Source organism: Aythya ferina (assembly GCF_964211825.1).
Source record: "Aythya ferina genome assembly, chromosome: 3".
NCBI classification, from domain to species: domain Eukaryota; kingdom Metazoa; phylum Chordata; class Aves; order Anseriformes; family Anatidae; genus Aythya; species Aythya ferina.
In genome coordinates this window covers 39200063-39215121 of record NC_140298.1, presented here as the reverse complement: position 1 = coordinate 39215121, position 15059 = coordinate 39200063, and the positions used below count along the sequence as shown (strand labels likewise).

At 40.7% G+C, this 15059-nt stretch overlaps 1 protein-coding gene across 3 annotated transcripts in view; it reads right to left on the bottom strand.

The window, feature by feature from the left end:
* Window positions 1–15059, bottom strand: part of THADA (THADA armadillo repeat containing) — a 164167-nt gene that overhangs the window by 55760 nt on the left and 93348 nt on the right. For all 3 annotated transcript variants that reach the window (XM_084514649.1, XM_084514651.1, XM_084514650.1), the window contains exon 30: window positions 7401–7516. In XM_084514649.1, the coding sequence (XP_084370775.1) occupies window positions 7401–7516 (116 nt within the window). The remainder of the gene's footprint in view (window positions 1–7400; window positions 7517–15059) is intronic.

The window sequence follows — 15059 nt, the reverse complement described above, 5'->3', positions numbered from 1 at the left end:
CCCTTGACTTGCTAAAAGACCTTCCAAGTCACTATAAGAGTGACTTGCTACAAGATCAGCTCATCCTGCATTATAGCAGACATTTATTTCTCCCAAGGGAAAGTTGCTGGTCTGGTGGTTTAGGTGGGAGGATAACTCCAAAGCCAGATGAGTACGTTGCTGTAATGTCAGTTTACCTGGTAGGTGCATTGTGATATCACCAAGAACCGCCTGAGCTTCAACTATTAAAAAGAATAAATAAAAAAACTGTGCTCTGGTTGTCCTTGGTGAACGATGCTGGAAGGGTGTGGGGTTTTTGTTGTTGTTGTTTTTAAAGCATACCAGATTGATAAAATAATCCTGTTTTCTTTTTTGTTCCCTTAATGAGAACCACCTGTGATCCGTTAGCAGCCTCCTAAAAATATGAGAGGTCAAACAAATCCCATGTGCAAATTTAATGAATTTTACCTAATTAAAACTCTGGTTTACTTATTGGAAATCATTTTCAGACCTAAGCAAGGATTTATGCCCTAAACCTGTAACTGTAATGTTTTGTGCCTACTCTGGACATTGCAGTGGTGGAGAGAACACATCTTCAGTAACGTTCTTCAGTTCTTAATACTCCCTGACTTTGCATATTTAAGCTAGGAGCATACCTGGGAACAGGAGTCAAAGAACATTTTATCTTATGCAAAGTACATCTTCAACTCCAGTCTGAAGTTAAAACATGTCTATACTGATATCCAAAGCAAATGTTCCAAACCAAGCAATCATCAACTGAATAAATAAGCAATTTGTAGCTGTCTTAAGGATACTAGTGAAAGAGTGGATTTGGAGCAGTGCAGAAACTTGCCTTAGTCTGCTAAAAGCACGTAAGGTCTAAATGGAAGCCTCCAAGAATACATTTATAAAGAACGACGTAACTGTTATGACTGTGCTCTCAAAAGAAGTAATATAAAAGACAAACTACACTAAATTAGGCTCATGGCTCAGTAAGTGCAGATTAATAAATTACCACTGCACACCTGATGTGCAGCAACTGCTCACACTGGTATGCTTAGCTTCCAGCTGGAACAGGACAAAAATCATTCTCCCTCGATGTTTCACTTGTGTAAGAGTGTACACAAGAATTACTGCTCCAGCCCAGCTGACAGAAAGCAACCTCTTGATTTAAAACCTTGTAAAAAGATTTCCACAGAGGCAGGCTCAGTCTTTAGAACTATTTTCAGATTTGAACGCAGCTGTGTAATGCATATAGACCACAGATCAAAGATAACTTACTTCTGAAAGTATAGATTTTAAAGACAGATATGGAGGAGGGGAAAAGTTAGAAAACAGGAAGGTGACAGAGATGGTTTTTGAAGGACAAGAAGGTTTGTCCTTCAAAAAAGGACAGAGGGCTTCCTAGGCAATGGGGTCTATCTGAAGAATTGGTCAACTCTGCTAAGGAGTTCTTCATGCTTGTTGCCTTTTTGCTGTTCTGAAAAGTTTATACACCCCTTCCCAGCTCCCAAATAACATCCTCCTTTCAAAGGGGCTATTGCAAACCTGCAGAAAGTCCATGGTCACTTTATGTCTACACCTAAATGTGCCTGCATACGCCTCTGGAAACTCTTTGTGCTGCTACTGTTAGAGCACAAAACACTGTCTGCTCATTAGAAATGACCTGCTGTCTGGCCAAAGAGACAGCAAGAAGAATAAAGACATATTTGGGTTACACTTCTTGAGTCACTAAGTCCTGAAACCATAGTGAAGCCACAAGCCCAAACACCCTTAGCAGGAAATCCCTCCTAAGACTGATTCCCTGCCTGCTGTTGTTCACACAACCCTGCCAAAAGCGGGTGGGAAAGGGGACAGAAGAGGCTTGGTGGAACGCCACAGCCATCAGCTTGGTAAGTTAATGTATTCTGTAGCATTATAAAATGCACGTGGGATTTCCCTCATTCAAAGCACGTCTAGCTGGACCATCCTGCAGCCAGCATGGCTGAGCAGCAAGTACCTCAGCTGGCAGTGAAGCCGGGTTTGAGCTCAAGCCTTGAATCGCTCTTGCATGTGCCTGTTAAGTGAGCTTGAACCTTGTGCCCCTCTGTCAGAGGTATTTCAGAGGCCCACTGGTATTTCTGACAGCCCCATCCAGGACGCAGAGGGCTCAGAGCAGCTCAGCAGAGCAGGGGGCACTGGGGTCACAAAGCTGGGTGGGTGCACAGCCGGCAGGCAAGTCGTGCCAGACCAACCAGTGACTCTCTGCAAAATGCAAAGCCTGGTGGGTTTAGACAGGGCTACTCCACACTAGTTTCAGGAAAGCAGCCCTAAAAGTAAACTTTCCCAGCGCAGACAAGCTCTCAGCTAGGAAACGGCACATGACTAGAGGTTAGCAGCATAGATTATTTGACGTCTGGCAGAGCCTCAAAGTCTTTTTCTCCCTCCTGTGGTCTCCATTAAGAATGTGGGGAGGTGGAGAGGGGGGAAGCAGACTGAGAGCACTGTGGAAGACAGCATCCTACAGCAAAGCTGTGCAACGCCATTTCACAATTTTTCCAATACCAATATTTTGCCATGCCAAAGGCTACAAGTGAAACAAGACAGGTATTTCCGGGACTTCTGTGCAGCAAATCACCAGTTCCAAAGGCTGCTCTTTCAGCTCTCTGTATTTATGAAACAGAAGGCACCTCGAGTTCGCCTTGGAGCTCCTTGGTATGCAGTTGAGCTTTTTTTTAAAATAAAAAAAAAATTCAAGTTTTTATTTTTAAGTCACATGAAAGAGCTTTGAAATCTTTCAAGGGCTGATTATTTTTTGAAGCCTTCAGTCTGCTTTCCGCCACTTCATTCCATCACCTCGGTCCTCAAACAAGACGTACTTCATGCACTTCGGAACATTTGTTCTTCTCAAACACCCCGCATCTCTCATCTCTGCAGAAAAATACAACCAATACCCGAGGTGGGGGGGAGCAATAACATTACTGAACCACTTTAAACTCTTTAGACCAACAAACAAATCCATTTCCAAAGCAAAATAAAAAATACCAAGTGAAGGTAAACCTGTAAGAGAAATTTCAAGTTTCTCCTCAAGAAGCGGATGGAAGACAGGGCTCTCTCATCCAAACATCAAAAACAGAAATACTGCTTTTCAATACTCAGAGAAGTTCGTATTTAAAAGACATGCACAAAACAACAAAAGGTGGAAAAAAGATGCTTGCTCTTCTGACTTTCTAATATATGATACAAAAGGAGAAAAAGCAGCCATGTCACATTCACATCGTAAGTCTCCCTTAACAGACAGAAAATACCAGTGGAAGAAAAATTACTATTTTTTCAAAATTCTGTGTGGGGAAACTGAGCCTTTTTTTAATTCTCTAAAGCAAAATCTGATGGGGGCAAAGGGAAGGGAGGAGACAAGTATGTTAACAGGGAATAATGCAATAGCTTCTCAAGCTATTTTACACCACTGATCACAATGTGAATTAAATTCTTGTCCTGCAAAGGTAGAACAACCCAATAAACCAAAACCCACCGACCCCCAAGTTCAGCAGACAGACGGAAGATCATTGCTTTCCAAGTGTCATAGTCCTAGAGTATTCCGACACTTCTTACATGGAGTAGCTTCCAAACCTGGATTATTCTTGCCATGCTCCCCCCCAGTTCTCCAGCACTGTTTTGAGGTGAAAAGACCAGAAGTGGCACATTCCCGCTGCAGCTGCACACTGGTGGATAACATGCTTTGCTTTGTTCTCCTTCTTTTCTTTACCATCAATTTTCAGTTTCCTGTTTCAGTCTGCCTCTGAGCACTGCACTAGTATTTTTATGGAACAAAACACATTTATCACTCCGAAGTCATCTCAGACCACCATCACACCACATGCAAACTTAGACAGATATCATCACTTTTTCCATGCAACTTTCATCCGTCTTGCTATCATCATGATACTCAATCTCCTAAGACTACAACTGGCTTTTACTTTTGCTACATTAAATAATCACCAAATAGAAGACATTTTGGCACTGCTTCTTCCAGGTCACTGATGAGTTAAGCGTGACAGATCCTAACAAACCCCTATTGATCCCACCATGCAAGTTCAACATTTTACTCCTACCTTTCGTTTCCTCTTGTAACCAGTAATCTGACGATTCAAAGATCTGCACCTTTATCTCTCAACTGCTTAATCTCTTTAACAGCCTTTGGTAAAGGATCTTGTCTGGTGCATTTTGGAAATCAAAGCAGATCAATCAGATCATCTTTATTTATGTGTTTGTTAACTCCCCCAAGCAACTCTAACAAGTTAGCAGGGACTACCTTTATAGAAAACACACTGGCACTGTGCAATACGCACAGTTGTATGCAAAGCGACCTCCCAAAGCTCCTTCAAAACAAAACAACAACAAAACAAGCCCACCGCCCTTCATCACAGAGCCGTTCTGTTCAGCTCCACAGAGCAAAGTACCAGTGGTAAAGCTGCACACTGAAATGGACACAGAGGGATAGAGCACGTACTAATGGAGCCCCTCACCTCCAATCCTTCTCCCCCCAAGCTAGCCCAAAATCCTGTATGGAATATTGCTAGGAAGAGTCCAAAAAACAGAAAACTTTCACTTTTCATCTGTATTTTTAATTTATAGCAAACCCAATCCCCCACCCCCCTGAATTCCTTGAAATCTTACAGAAGGTCGATGTTGGCCTCTTCCTATTTCCAGTCTGTGGGATCCATCACACTCAAATACATCAGCACTGAGAAGCACACAAGGCTGAGACACAAGTCAAACAGTACTAGGATACTCACTTGACAGTCCAAGAAAAATAAGCAATTATTATCGTTATTGCTATTCTTAATGTTCCTCTTGTTGTAAATAGAAGTTATTAACATTACTGAGTTTGATTGTGTAACATTACCAAATATCCTTCTGAATGTTACGATGTCACGTCTATTGCCCTCCTTCAAAATGACTTTGACACAGCTAGAATGCTGCCATGACAACTACCAAGCAAAGCAACAGAAAGGTGAAAACACCAGCCTCAACTCTCACTTGGTGTGAATCAACTTCCCTTCAGTGCAGCTATAATTACATTCTACCTGAATTCTCAGACAGATCTATGGCATTTTCTGAAATTTCCCTGGATATTCCTCTTGGGACAATCATCCTTGAAGTATAATTCTCAAATTTTCGTTAAGTTATTATTTGCATCTTGCAATAGTCATAGTAGCCATGACTAATCTGAGGGAAGCTGCCAGGTTCTCTAACCAAAACTACCAGGAAATACCCCACATTCAATATCTTTTTTTTTTTTTTTTTAAATCATACCACAGTGAACATGTTTATCTTGAGTACAAACTTAACAGGCAAGTAATTTTTTTCAGCTTTATTATTTATTGTAGTCTTAAGGTGAAAACACATTTGGAAGCAAATTTGGCTACCAAATATTTCATGGATATTTGCTTCCCTTTTTCACATAAAGGAAGGGAGAAAAGGGGAGAAGGAGAAACCAGAAAACACATCCTTGCCTCAGTGTGTCTAAGGACATATGACTGTATGGGCTTAGAGAGAACGATCAAGTACATTAGAAATTTGCAAAAAGTGCTTCTGTCTAAAAAAAAACACCACCACCACCACCACCACCTTAATGTAGTGTTGCAAATCTATATGCTTTTAACATATAATTTGGGAATTCTGGCAGAAAGACATTAAATGTATATAAATATATATATATGTGTGTGTGCATGTATAGCATTAACTGTATAATTAAGAATGTATGAATAAGAAAATGATTTTTTTTTCATAGAAAACAGATAGAGAAACTATATCTATTTAGGCAAATACTGATTCCATGTACCACAACCTCAGAGAGAGACAGAAAGCATTTCCATTCAGGATACTACAAAAAAAGTTAGTACTAATACGACAAATACCTTAAAAAGGTGAGTTATGAAAAACTACTTTGAAAACATAGAACTTTTAAAAACAACAGTATCTTGCAGCATGGGGTTCCACAGCTGAACTAAAATTACATGAAAATCTTCATTATTTTGCTTATTTCAGATCTGCCACCTTGCACTGGAAGGCGTGCTAACCATCTGTTTCCCTTTCCATGTGACTCGCAGCATGAAAAATGTTTTCCATGTCATCCCCCAGTTGTCCTTTTTCCAGGCTAAAAAACATATCTCAGCACATTTAGTCATTCTCCATCTAGAAACCATTCTGTAGTCATCACCAGTCTTTCTACTGCTCCTCATTTCTACTGTACCTTCTTTGGGAGTTGCACAATATTCAAATAAACACCGGCTACTAGATAAACTAAGTCAGGACATCTCTTCTTGGGCTCTACTGAGAATCAAGGCAACTTTTTTTTCCCACAGTGCAAGGTCAAGATCTTTCTCTGAAGTGGTAAAAATCTGCTCAGAGTTGACCACATTTGCCCAAATAAAGTTCAGACTGCTTTATTCATGAGCATCATTTCACAATTACTTACACCAAGTTTTACCTGCTATTTTGTCATTCTCACTCCCACTCACTCAGAAGACATTTCTATCTCTTGAAGATCAACTAACTCAATTCCCCCAATTCACTTAACACTGGCAGTGAAATGCTAATCACCTCCCTCCTCCAAATCACTTGGATTTTGCTTTTGACGATCACAAAGCAACCTGTGCTTCTATCAGAGATTTTCACTGGACTACACTGGTGACTTCTTCCACTGTGCAAACTGTACTGGAGAATATTTTACCCACTTACCGATGCAAGCAACTTGTGCTCCCCTTCCATAACAATTGCTTTCTTTAAAGTTTTTGGTGAGGAACATTCAAAAGCAATTGCTAAGATCAAGTACATTTCCAACAGAGGGAAAAAAGAAAAAAAAAGCATGTTTCTTGAGTGCAGTGTGGAGCCCATCTGAAGATGGCCTTCTTTTACAGAAACCTAAGGATAATGTTCCCAGAGCTGTCTTGGATTGTTTGTGGCCAGCTAAGTACTTTTGACAGTTTCAGCAAATGCTATAACATTTATCTACATCTCTTTTTGTAAAGGCCAAGTCAGAGAACATAGCATTAAAATATGCATAGTGCATTTTTCTTAGCCCAGAAGCAACATTCATCCTTTCCTCAAAAGGGTTGCAACTGTAGACATTCTCATCCACAATGTTTTTGTTTGTTTTTGTTTTAAATGACTGGACTACAATATTTAGCTGAAAATGAACTAAAAGAAGACTGAAAAATAAGAAAGCATTTGTAAAGAACACAGATGTTTTTCATCCCTTAATATTTGGAAAAAAAAATCTGAATTAAAAAAAGAGAACCTAAATTTTACGCAATTCTTAGAGAAATAAATACACCCACCTTTCCAAAATAAAATAAATGAGCCCAGCCCTTAAAACATTAGCAACCTATATATACAAATATACACACATATATCTTGTATCTTGTGTTTTGTCTTACCTTTTAGCCAACCACAGTTTGGTTCCTATACAGGTAATGATGTCACCCAGTCCCCGCTGAAAGTCTGAATTAACAAACTGTTTTGATTCCAAGTACGACTGCAGCAAGTGAAAAACCTAAATCAAAAAAATCAAATCAGTTTCTAGGCACTGCTTTTCCTCCAAACAGTTCAAATGAAAACCACCTGCAAAATGAACAACTGTTATTCAGGCAAAAACATGCATTCATCTGGCATAAGAACAGATGGAATCCCTAAATTGCAGATTCTTTAAAATTCCCTTTTCACAGCTAGTAAGCAACACTACACAGAAGTGCAGGAAGATGCTAACTAACATCCATGGAGCAAACAGAGCACAGCCTGCTGAACGCCACTACTACTGGCCCTCGCCAACCTGAGCATCCTTCAGCTTTCCACCTTTTCCTGGTGCCATCTGCTCGCCGGTGCCAGCAGAAGCAGCCGTGGAGCACGTCGGCAGCCTGGCCTGCTGGAGGGGACGGGGCTGTTTGCACTGCACGAGTACAACCAAGGAGACAGGCGAGGGTGGAGAGCTGCAGCAAAGGCAAATGCCACATAAGTCAACAACGCTGCTGAGAGGAGCTTCTGCTGAATTACAGCATAGGTGCATGAGTATGTGTTAGCCATAGGAGTCTGCTAGAATTAGTCAGGGAAACTGTGCAAGAAGCCGGTTTGGTTTGCTGAAGTAATTGGTGCCGTGAGTCCTGACTACTCTGTTCATGGCATGAGAACTTCTCCTGCAGTACAAAACCAAAAGACAGATTCCAACAGCAAAATGAATACAGCTGAATCTTTAGTCAGCGCATATCAAATACCTACGGCTGCCAAACCCAATCCAAACTTAAAATTTAGGCATTCAGGGACCCGAAGCCCAGAGACTTTACTTAGGCTCTTAAAAGCGTGCAGCACCTCGTACTCTAAACCCTGAGCAAAGAGCTTTTCGGGGGCAGAAGAATTAGCATATATAACTGCTCCAAAGCCTTGACAGCAAAGTTTCTTCATTCCTGTCCTTGAGATCCTTCATTCAGGGCTCTGGGCAAGCACAGCAGGCAGATGGGTTCACAGGAGAGGAGGAGGCTCACACTATTTTCTTCCCAAGGACAGAGCTGGCTGAACTCCCTGCACAGGGCTGTGGAAGTCACTGTGCTACCTCCTCCAGAGCTTCTTGTAAAAGCCTGCTAGGCAAATCCTACCCTCATGAAGGAAAATATTCACGATACCAAAATAGCAAGCATGACCTGTAGCCTGGTCAACAAAGCAAGTAATTCCTGTTCTTTGAGATCTTTCTGTGCTATTTAAAAACAAGTTCCCCAAGCTATGTAAAATATGGGTAAAATGGAGTTTAAGGAAAAAAAAAAAAAAAAGCATATGTTCATCTGGATGTATAGTCATCTAGGTTGCAAGGATGAAGAGGAAATATCAGATAGCAGCTGAAAGCTGATACGAGGTGCAGAATGGAGACGAGCTCTTGAGGCCAGCCCCAGCAGGTCTCACCCTCTGCATGGGAAGGAGAGCGTGTGACACACTCCTCGGGCACAAGCCACGATGTCCACATCATCCTACTCTGCTTTTACCTTTCCTGTTCATTTGTGAGTGAACGGTCAACATCCACCTCCATGGAAAAACATGGAGATAGATGGGGTGGAACTGCAGCCTTGTGGGAATGACCTTGTTTGACTTGAGGAGTCTGGTGCCCAGGTAGCTTGGAAGCTGGAATTGGAGGAGCAGGGTGCTACCTCTCCCTCTTCCTTTACTTCATCTTACAGCCTCCAAATCTGAAGTTCTGTTTACCTGCCTGGGTTAAACACATAGATAGACATGACAGTTTCTACATAAGCTGAAGAATTATGTCCTCCGTTGATTACTTACTGCAACCAGTGACATTAAGAATTTATGACGCTTTAGAGATGTTACAGATTACTTCTAAAAATGCATACACGAGCATTTTATATGGAAACCCTTAACTTGTGAGAGTATGAGCACTTCATACTTACAAAGTAGTGATTTTATGGCTAACTGATCAAGTGGGGACCTGTGCTTCGCTCTGGGAAGAAGAAAGCCTTTATATCCAGATTTTTACATCTTAGATCTTGGTCTCCCACATTCCAGCTGTCACTTGCTCCCAGGGTTATTTTTTGTTGTTTGTTTGCTTGTTTTGGAAACACAAGAACTGCCGCATAGCATTAACTTGACACAATTTCATCTGCGCTATTTTTTGTGAAATCATTCAAGTGGAAGAACAGCTGCAGTAATTTCAAACAAGCACAGGAACAGCAGAGATGTCAAGAGACTATCTAATCCACACAAACATTGAGGTAGGGTCTAAGCATTCTTAGATGAAACAAATGCTTGCCTGTCCTAATATCTTGAAACCAGCCAATAAAGCAGACTCCAAAACATTTGTATGGAAACTCTTCAAGTGTTTCGCACACAAAATCCAATCTCTTGAAGTAAGGTGTTCCACTCCCACCCTTGACTTTTGCCCTCATGGTAAACAACTGCTCTCTGGACGCCGTTCAGTTGGTCCAGATTTTTTCCTAGTGAGGCACTTGCTGAACAGAGAGATCCAACTGGGGCCCCTCATGACAGGAACAATGAAACAAACTCTTCTCCATGTGTTAACAGGTGTTCTGCATGCAAGAGACATCCTGGAATGACAGCGGTTTGGTTTCTGTTCATTTTGTTCCCAAATCTTCTGAACTCCTCTGTACTGAGCACCATTTTGCTGAAAGATTACCTTTCTGATTTTCCCAAACCCATTTTAGATTTTGATCCTTCTCTACAAAGCACTCTGCAAAAGTATAAACCTGCAAATATTTGAGAGTTTCACAGGAGATCTCCACTTTGAATCCTACTCATGAGCCTGCTCTTGCCTGTGCCGCTGTCTGCTTACTGTGCACTATTATCTATTTGACATTAACCTTTTTTCATGAAAAACAACGTACAGAGTTACCATGACTGCTAGTTTTTCTGTGCATTTTGTGGCTTGTCCTTGGTCCCCGTTCAGTAATTAACACTACAGAAGACTAGGGATGGAAGAGGGAAATGCCGTGTATGTAGAGGCTCTTCATACTGCCTTTTATATCCTAATTGAAGACCATTTGGTGCCTTAACCTTTCTGATTTTATTCTTCTGTGCTTGTGTTCATTTCCAGGAACAGGAAGGGATTTACCTCTAAGCAATAATATAAAATCTGTTTCATAATTATGAAGGGGCTATCATATTTTTCCTAGAAGCTCAAATTAATTTTATCTCTTCAGCTTTGAAAACAGCTCCCAAAGTGCCTCCCTCCTCAACACACCGGAAATCAAAGTAGTTGACGAAGTATTTGATAGCTCAAGCAAAAGGTCTTGAAAGAGGGGGAACCGTGTATATTAAACAGATCAAATGTGTGGATTTAAATTAGTCCACGCAGAAAATTCAGTACTGAAAATGCAACCAAAACTGCATTTCACTTTCCAGACAGACCATACCCTTTCAGTATGTTATTATTCTAATGCTAAAAATCAGAGGATGTCATGAGCCATACTTAAGCAGCAGAATTAGAAGGTACAACTCACGTAAGAGTTTGATTCACTCCAAAAAAATGTTGGCATTCGTCAAAGACAATGCGTAACTCTTGTGGCTTACCAGGTCTGACATCTGATATATGCAAAATACTGATTTTCTCATTGTTTCGATGCAAGCCCTCTATCATTTGTTCACCAGACTTTAGTGACCTAGTAAGTTTTCCTCACAAAAGGATTATATATTTGTTGTCATTTTAGAATATCTCAACGAAATTTGAAATTGAAATCAATGCTGACATGTTTTATTCAGAGCCTCCTGCAGTATTTAATGCAAACTAAAACTGGAGGTATCCAAACAAGCAATCTGTTAAAGGTACCTGCAGCAGTGCTCTACTTCCAACATGTGTGAAATGTTATTGTTTGGCTTTCAGTAATATTGCTGTAGTTTTGATGATCTGAGACTGCAAGATAGTCAATGTCTGCATGTGGAGGTAGTAAGTTTTGTGAGACTGTTTGATACAGATGATAAAACAGACAAGCTTTCGAACACAGAGCTTTCTTTGGGCCCCAAATTCTCAATTTAAAACGGTCTGCTAAATTCCTCACTTACACATAAATGCAATGAGGTCATGGTGTTTCTTTTGTACTTGGGTGTTGGGTATTTTTTCTTTTATGACACTAAGACAATGCATTCATATTTTTAAAATGTAGTTTTACAACAGATCTGCATCATATCTAGAGAAAGGTTTATGAAGTCTTGCGGGATGACAAATTTATCTTTATATCTGATGTGATGTAAACACCAAGAAAGCAGCTTTAACACACTGGGAGTCTTGCTAACAGGACCGAAGACAATACCCAAGGTATTGCCTGTACTTCTCTGGAGCTGTGCACTGAAGATGGCCAAGTCACTGGATGCTAACAATCCTTTTCTCTTCCCCTGTTGGGATGTCCAGGTTGTCAGCCTAATGCACTGGAAGGGCTCTGCCTTCCAGTAACGAGGAACAGGATCCAGCCACCGGCCATCCTGGCACTCGCTGGTCTGTGTTCTACCAGCACTGATCCAGCAGGTCTTAACCTGCCTCAGGTAAAACCATTTCAGGGAACTGTGCTCCTTCGCAGCTCCAGTCTGGGAGGACTTAGTGCAGACTAACATGGCAGAAGTACCAGGTGAGCTCAGGTGCAGTGCTACATCCTAACTGGCAAAACTCAAGGGCCCGGCAAGCCAATGGAGGCAAGTGGTGTGCTGTTTTCCAGCCATTTATTTCCATTCACTCTTCAACAGCTGCCAGTACCCTGTCTGCCTTCACAGAATGGCTTGGGTTGGAAGGGACCTTAAAGATCACCTAGTTCCAAGCCCCTTGCCATGGGCAGGGATGCCACCCACTAGATCAGGTTGACCATGGCCTCATCCAATTTGGTCTTGAACACCTTCAGGGATGGGGCATCCACAACCTAAATGGGACATCCACAACTGGAATGGGGTTAATTTGTCAACGGGACAAAGAGATCTGAGATTGGCAATGCTTCATCCCCGTTCTTCAGCTTCAGAAGCATCAAGAAAAGGGAAGGAGTGGAGGAGGTTGGGGAAGAGGGAGAAATGGAAGTGTGAAGCTTTGTTTCCCTGATGGTCAATTGGCACACACATCCCTTCCTCTTATTCGCATCCGTCCCCCACCAAACAGCATGCTTCCAGAAGCAGCACTGAGCCTTCTGTGTCACTGCCTTGACATCAGAAAGCTGAGTTTTCTTTGTGCCCAAGCAGACCTTAGACATGACATCTGCTATTTTCCAAATATTCATGTTGGACCTTCAGGAAAAAAAAGCTGACTACTTAAAAAAATAAAAATAAAAATACTTAAATGATTAGACATCAGTTAAGTCAAATCATGAGAAGCAGGAAGAAACATTTTTCTCCCCTATACCAACTCTGATATGATATGATGTTGATCATATCTCTAGAAGCTGTCATATCAGCTCAAATTGCAGTATTCAAGCTGTGAAATACACTATCGTAATAACGAAGCAATGCAATGGTAGATGAAAGCTTGTACAAAGCAAACAAAAAAATTAATGCCTTTAAATTTGTTTGATGCCACAAGTTCTCTTGAATATCTACTGAGACACTGCAAAAATAACACAACTTTTTAATAGCCATAAAGTTATTCTACTGTGACAAACTTTCTGCCTAAAAGAGATTTCTTTTTTAAAGGAGAAACTAAGATTTCTGATGTTTACAATAAACTTTTAACTTCAGATGTGAAATAGTGATTAGCAATACTTTGTGTGCAAGCACACATGTTCATACTCAAAAGAAAACACAGCCTCCAACATGTAGCTGCACAAAGTACCCTTTTTATATAATCAGATTTTCCAAAAACACTTTGAAGATTATATAATTGCACACTTCTCAGTGAAGTAGCAGAGTTAAACGTTTCTCCCCTTAAGCTGACCTGAAGCAATAAAAACTTCTGCATGCATGCCCTCAGCTATGTTAGTATGAAATTAAGTACACAGTACAAATACTCACATTCCTAACTGCAAGACTGAAACAATGCTCTCAGTGTTCATCTCAGGGCTTCTTGAAAAAAAGCAAACTGACATCACCTTCTACATTCTCTGCATAGATCATTTACCTCCCTATTTTTTTTTAAATACATAAAAAATACAGATGTTTCACCAGCTGAAATAGAACACCGTGCAAACATGAAGCTCACAAGCATATTCCACTCACCAAGCTGTGGAGGTTGAAGCAACATAGAAAGAGGGGAAAAAAAAAAGTGTTTGCAAAATGGCAGCAGTAAAGAGATTATTGCACTAAGCCAAATGTGGTATTTTGGAATTGCTCCATCACAAGTCTGAGTATTAACAGGCTAGTGAGAAAACCTCAAACAAGCTCTTTTATCCCCCCGTTTTTTGTTATTTAAAGGTGGATAAATTTTTACTCTCATTGTATGATAAATACAACTGCCAAGTTATCTCGGTATTCTGAAAACAAGACCCATTCTTTCATTTTTAATAAGACCACGCAGATAAAATCTGGCAAGCTGCTGTGACAGGTGAAGGCATTTTTGTTAGGATGATAAGAAGTTCAAAGTTACAATAATCATGTCTCCAGTGAAAAACAACCCCTACATCCTTTTATTTATTATTTTTTAAAGATAAGAAGTGCAAAAAAACAGTGTGATAATTATAACGGGACTATAAACCTCAACTACCTCTGCAGTTTTCCAACAAGATACTTCTATAAATACAGATTTGAAAGTTTATAGCTATCTGGTTACCTTCTGGTGTATTCCTACTCCAAAAAAAAAATAATAAAATAAAATAAAATAAATTATACAAAATAAATGTAATATTTTATCAGCAGCAAGTATGGCATGAACACAGTCCTTGAATTGTATCCTACTCTCAGGAACAAAAGCAGCTACACAAGTTGCAGGATAATAGCATAAAAGTAGGGCCAGATCAATGATTTTTAGGAATGCCTAGGTAACAATGGTGAGGCTAAATGAACCGATTTTTCTGCATTCCTGAGGAATGGACTCAAATCTGAACAGTAGCTGTGTGGTAACAACCATCCTTGAGCCATCAGAATACAGAATCACAGAATCACAGAATTTCTAGGTTGGAAGAGACCTCAAGATCATCGAGTCCAACCTCTGACCTAACACTAACAGTCCCCACTAAACCATATCCCTAAGATACACGCTGCTGCTGCTGCCAAAAAATCAGTCTGAGAAGCGGCAGAAAAATACGGCACGTACACCAAGCAATCACACATGCCCTGGATATACGCATGAGAAGCAAGTCTTGTGTCATGTGTGCACAGATCACCGACATTTCAGACTAAATGTACGGCTGGATCCTGCACGTGAGGTGGCCGGGGCTTTGGGGAGCCCACCCACATGAACGCGCTGCACCAGACAGCGCTGGTGGCACCCCCTACGCCTCGTGCTCCAATAGCAGATGATTAAACCTCTGCCACACCAGCTGTAAATATTCTCAACTTCTTTCCACATTTAAATGACAATTTATTTAAAAGGAGTTTCAAACATTTATCAGTTCTCTTGCAATATTCACACAAATGTAGCGTTTCAAAAGCTACTACTAACTTACCTTGCTCTCAGTCCT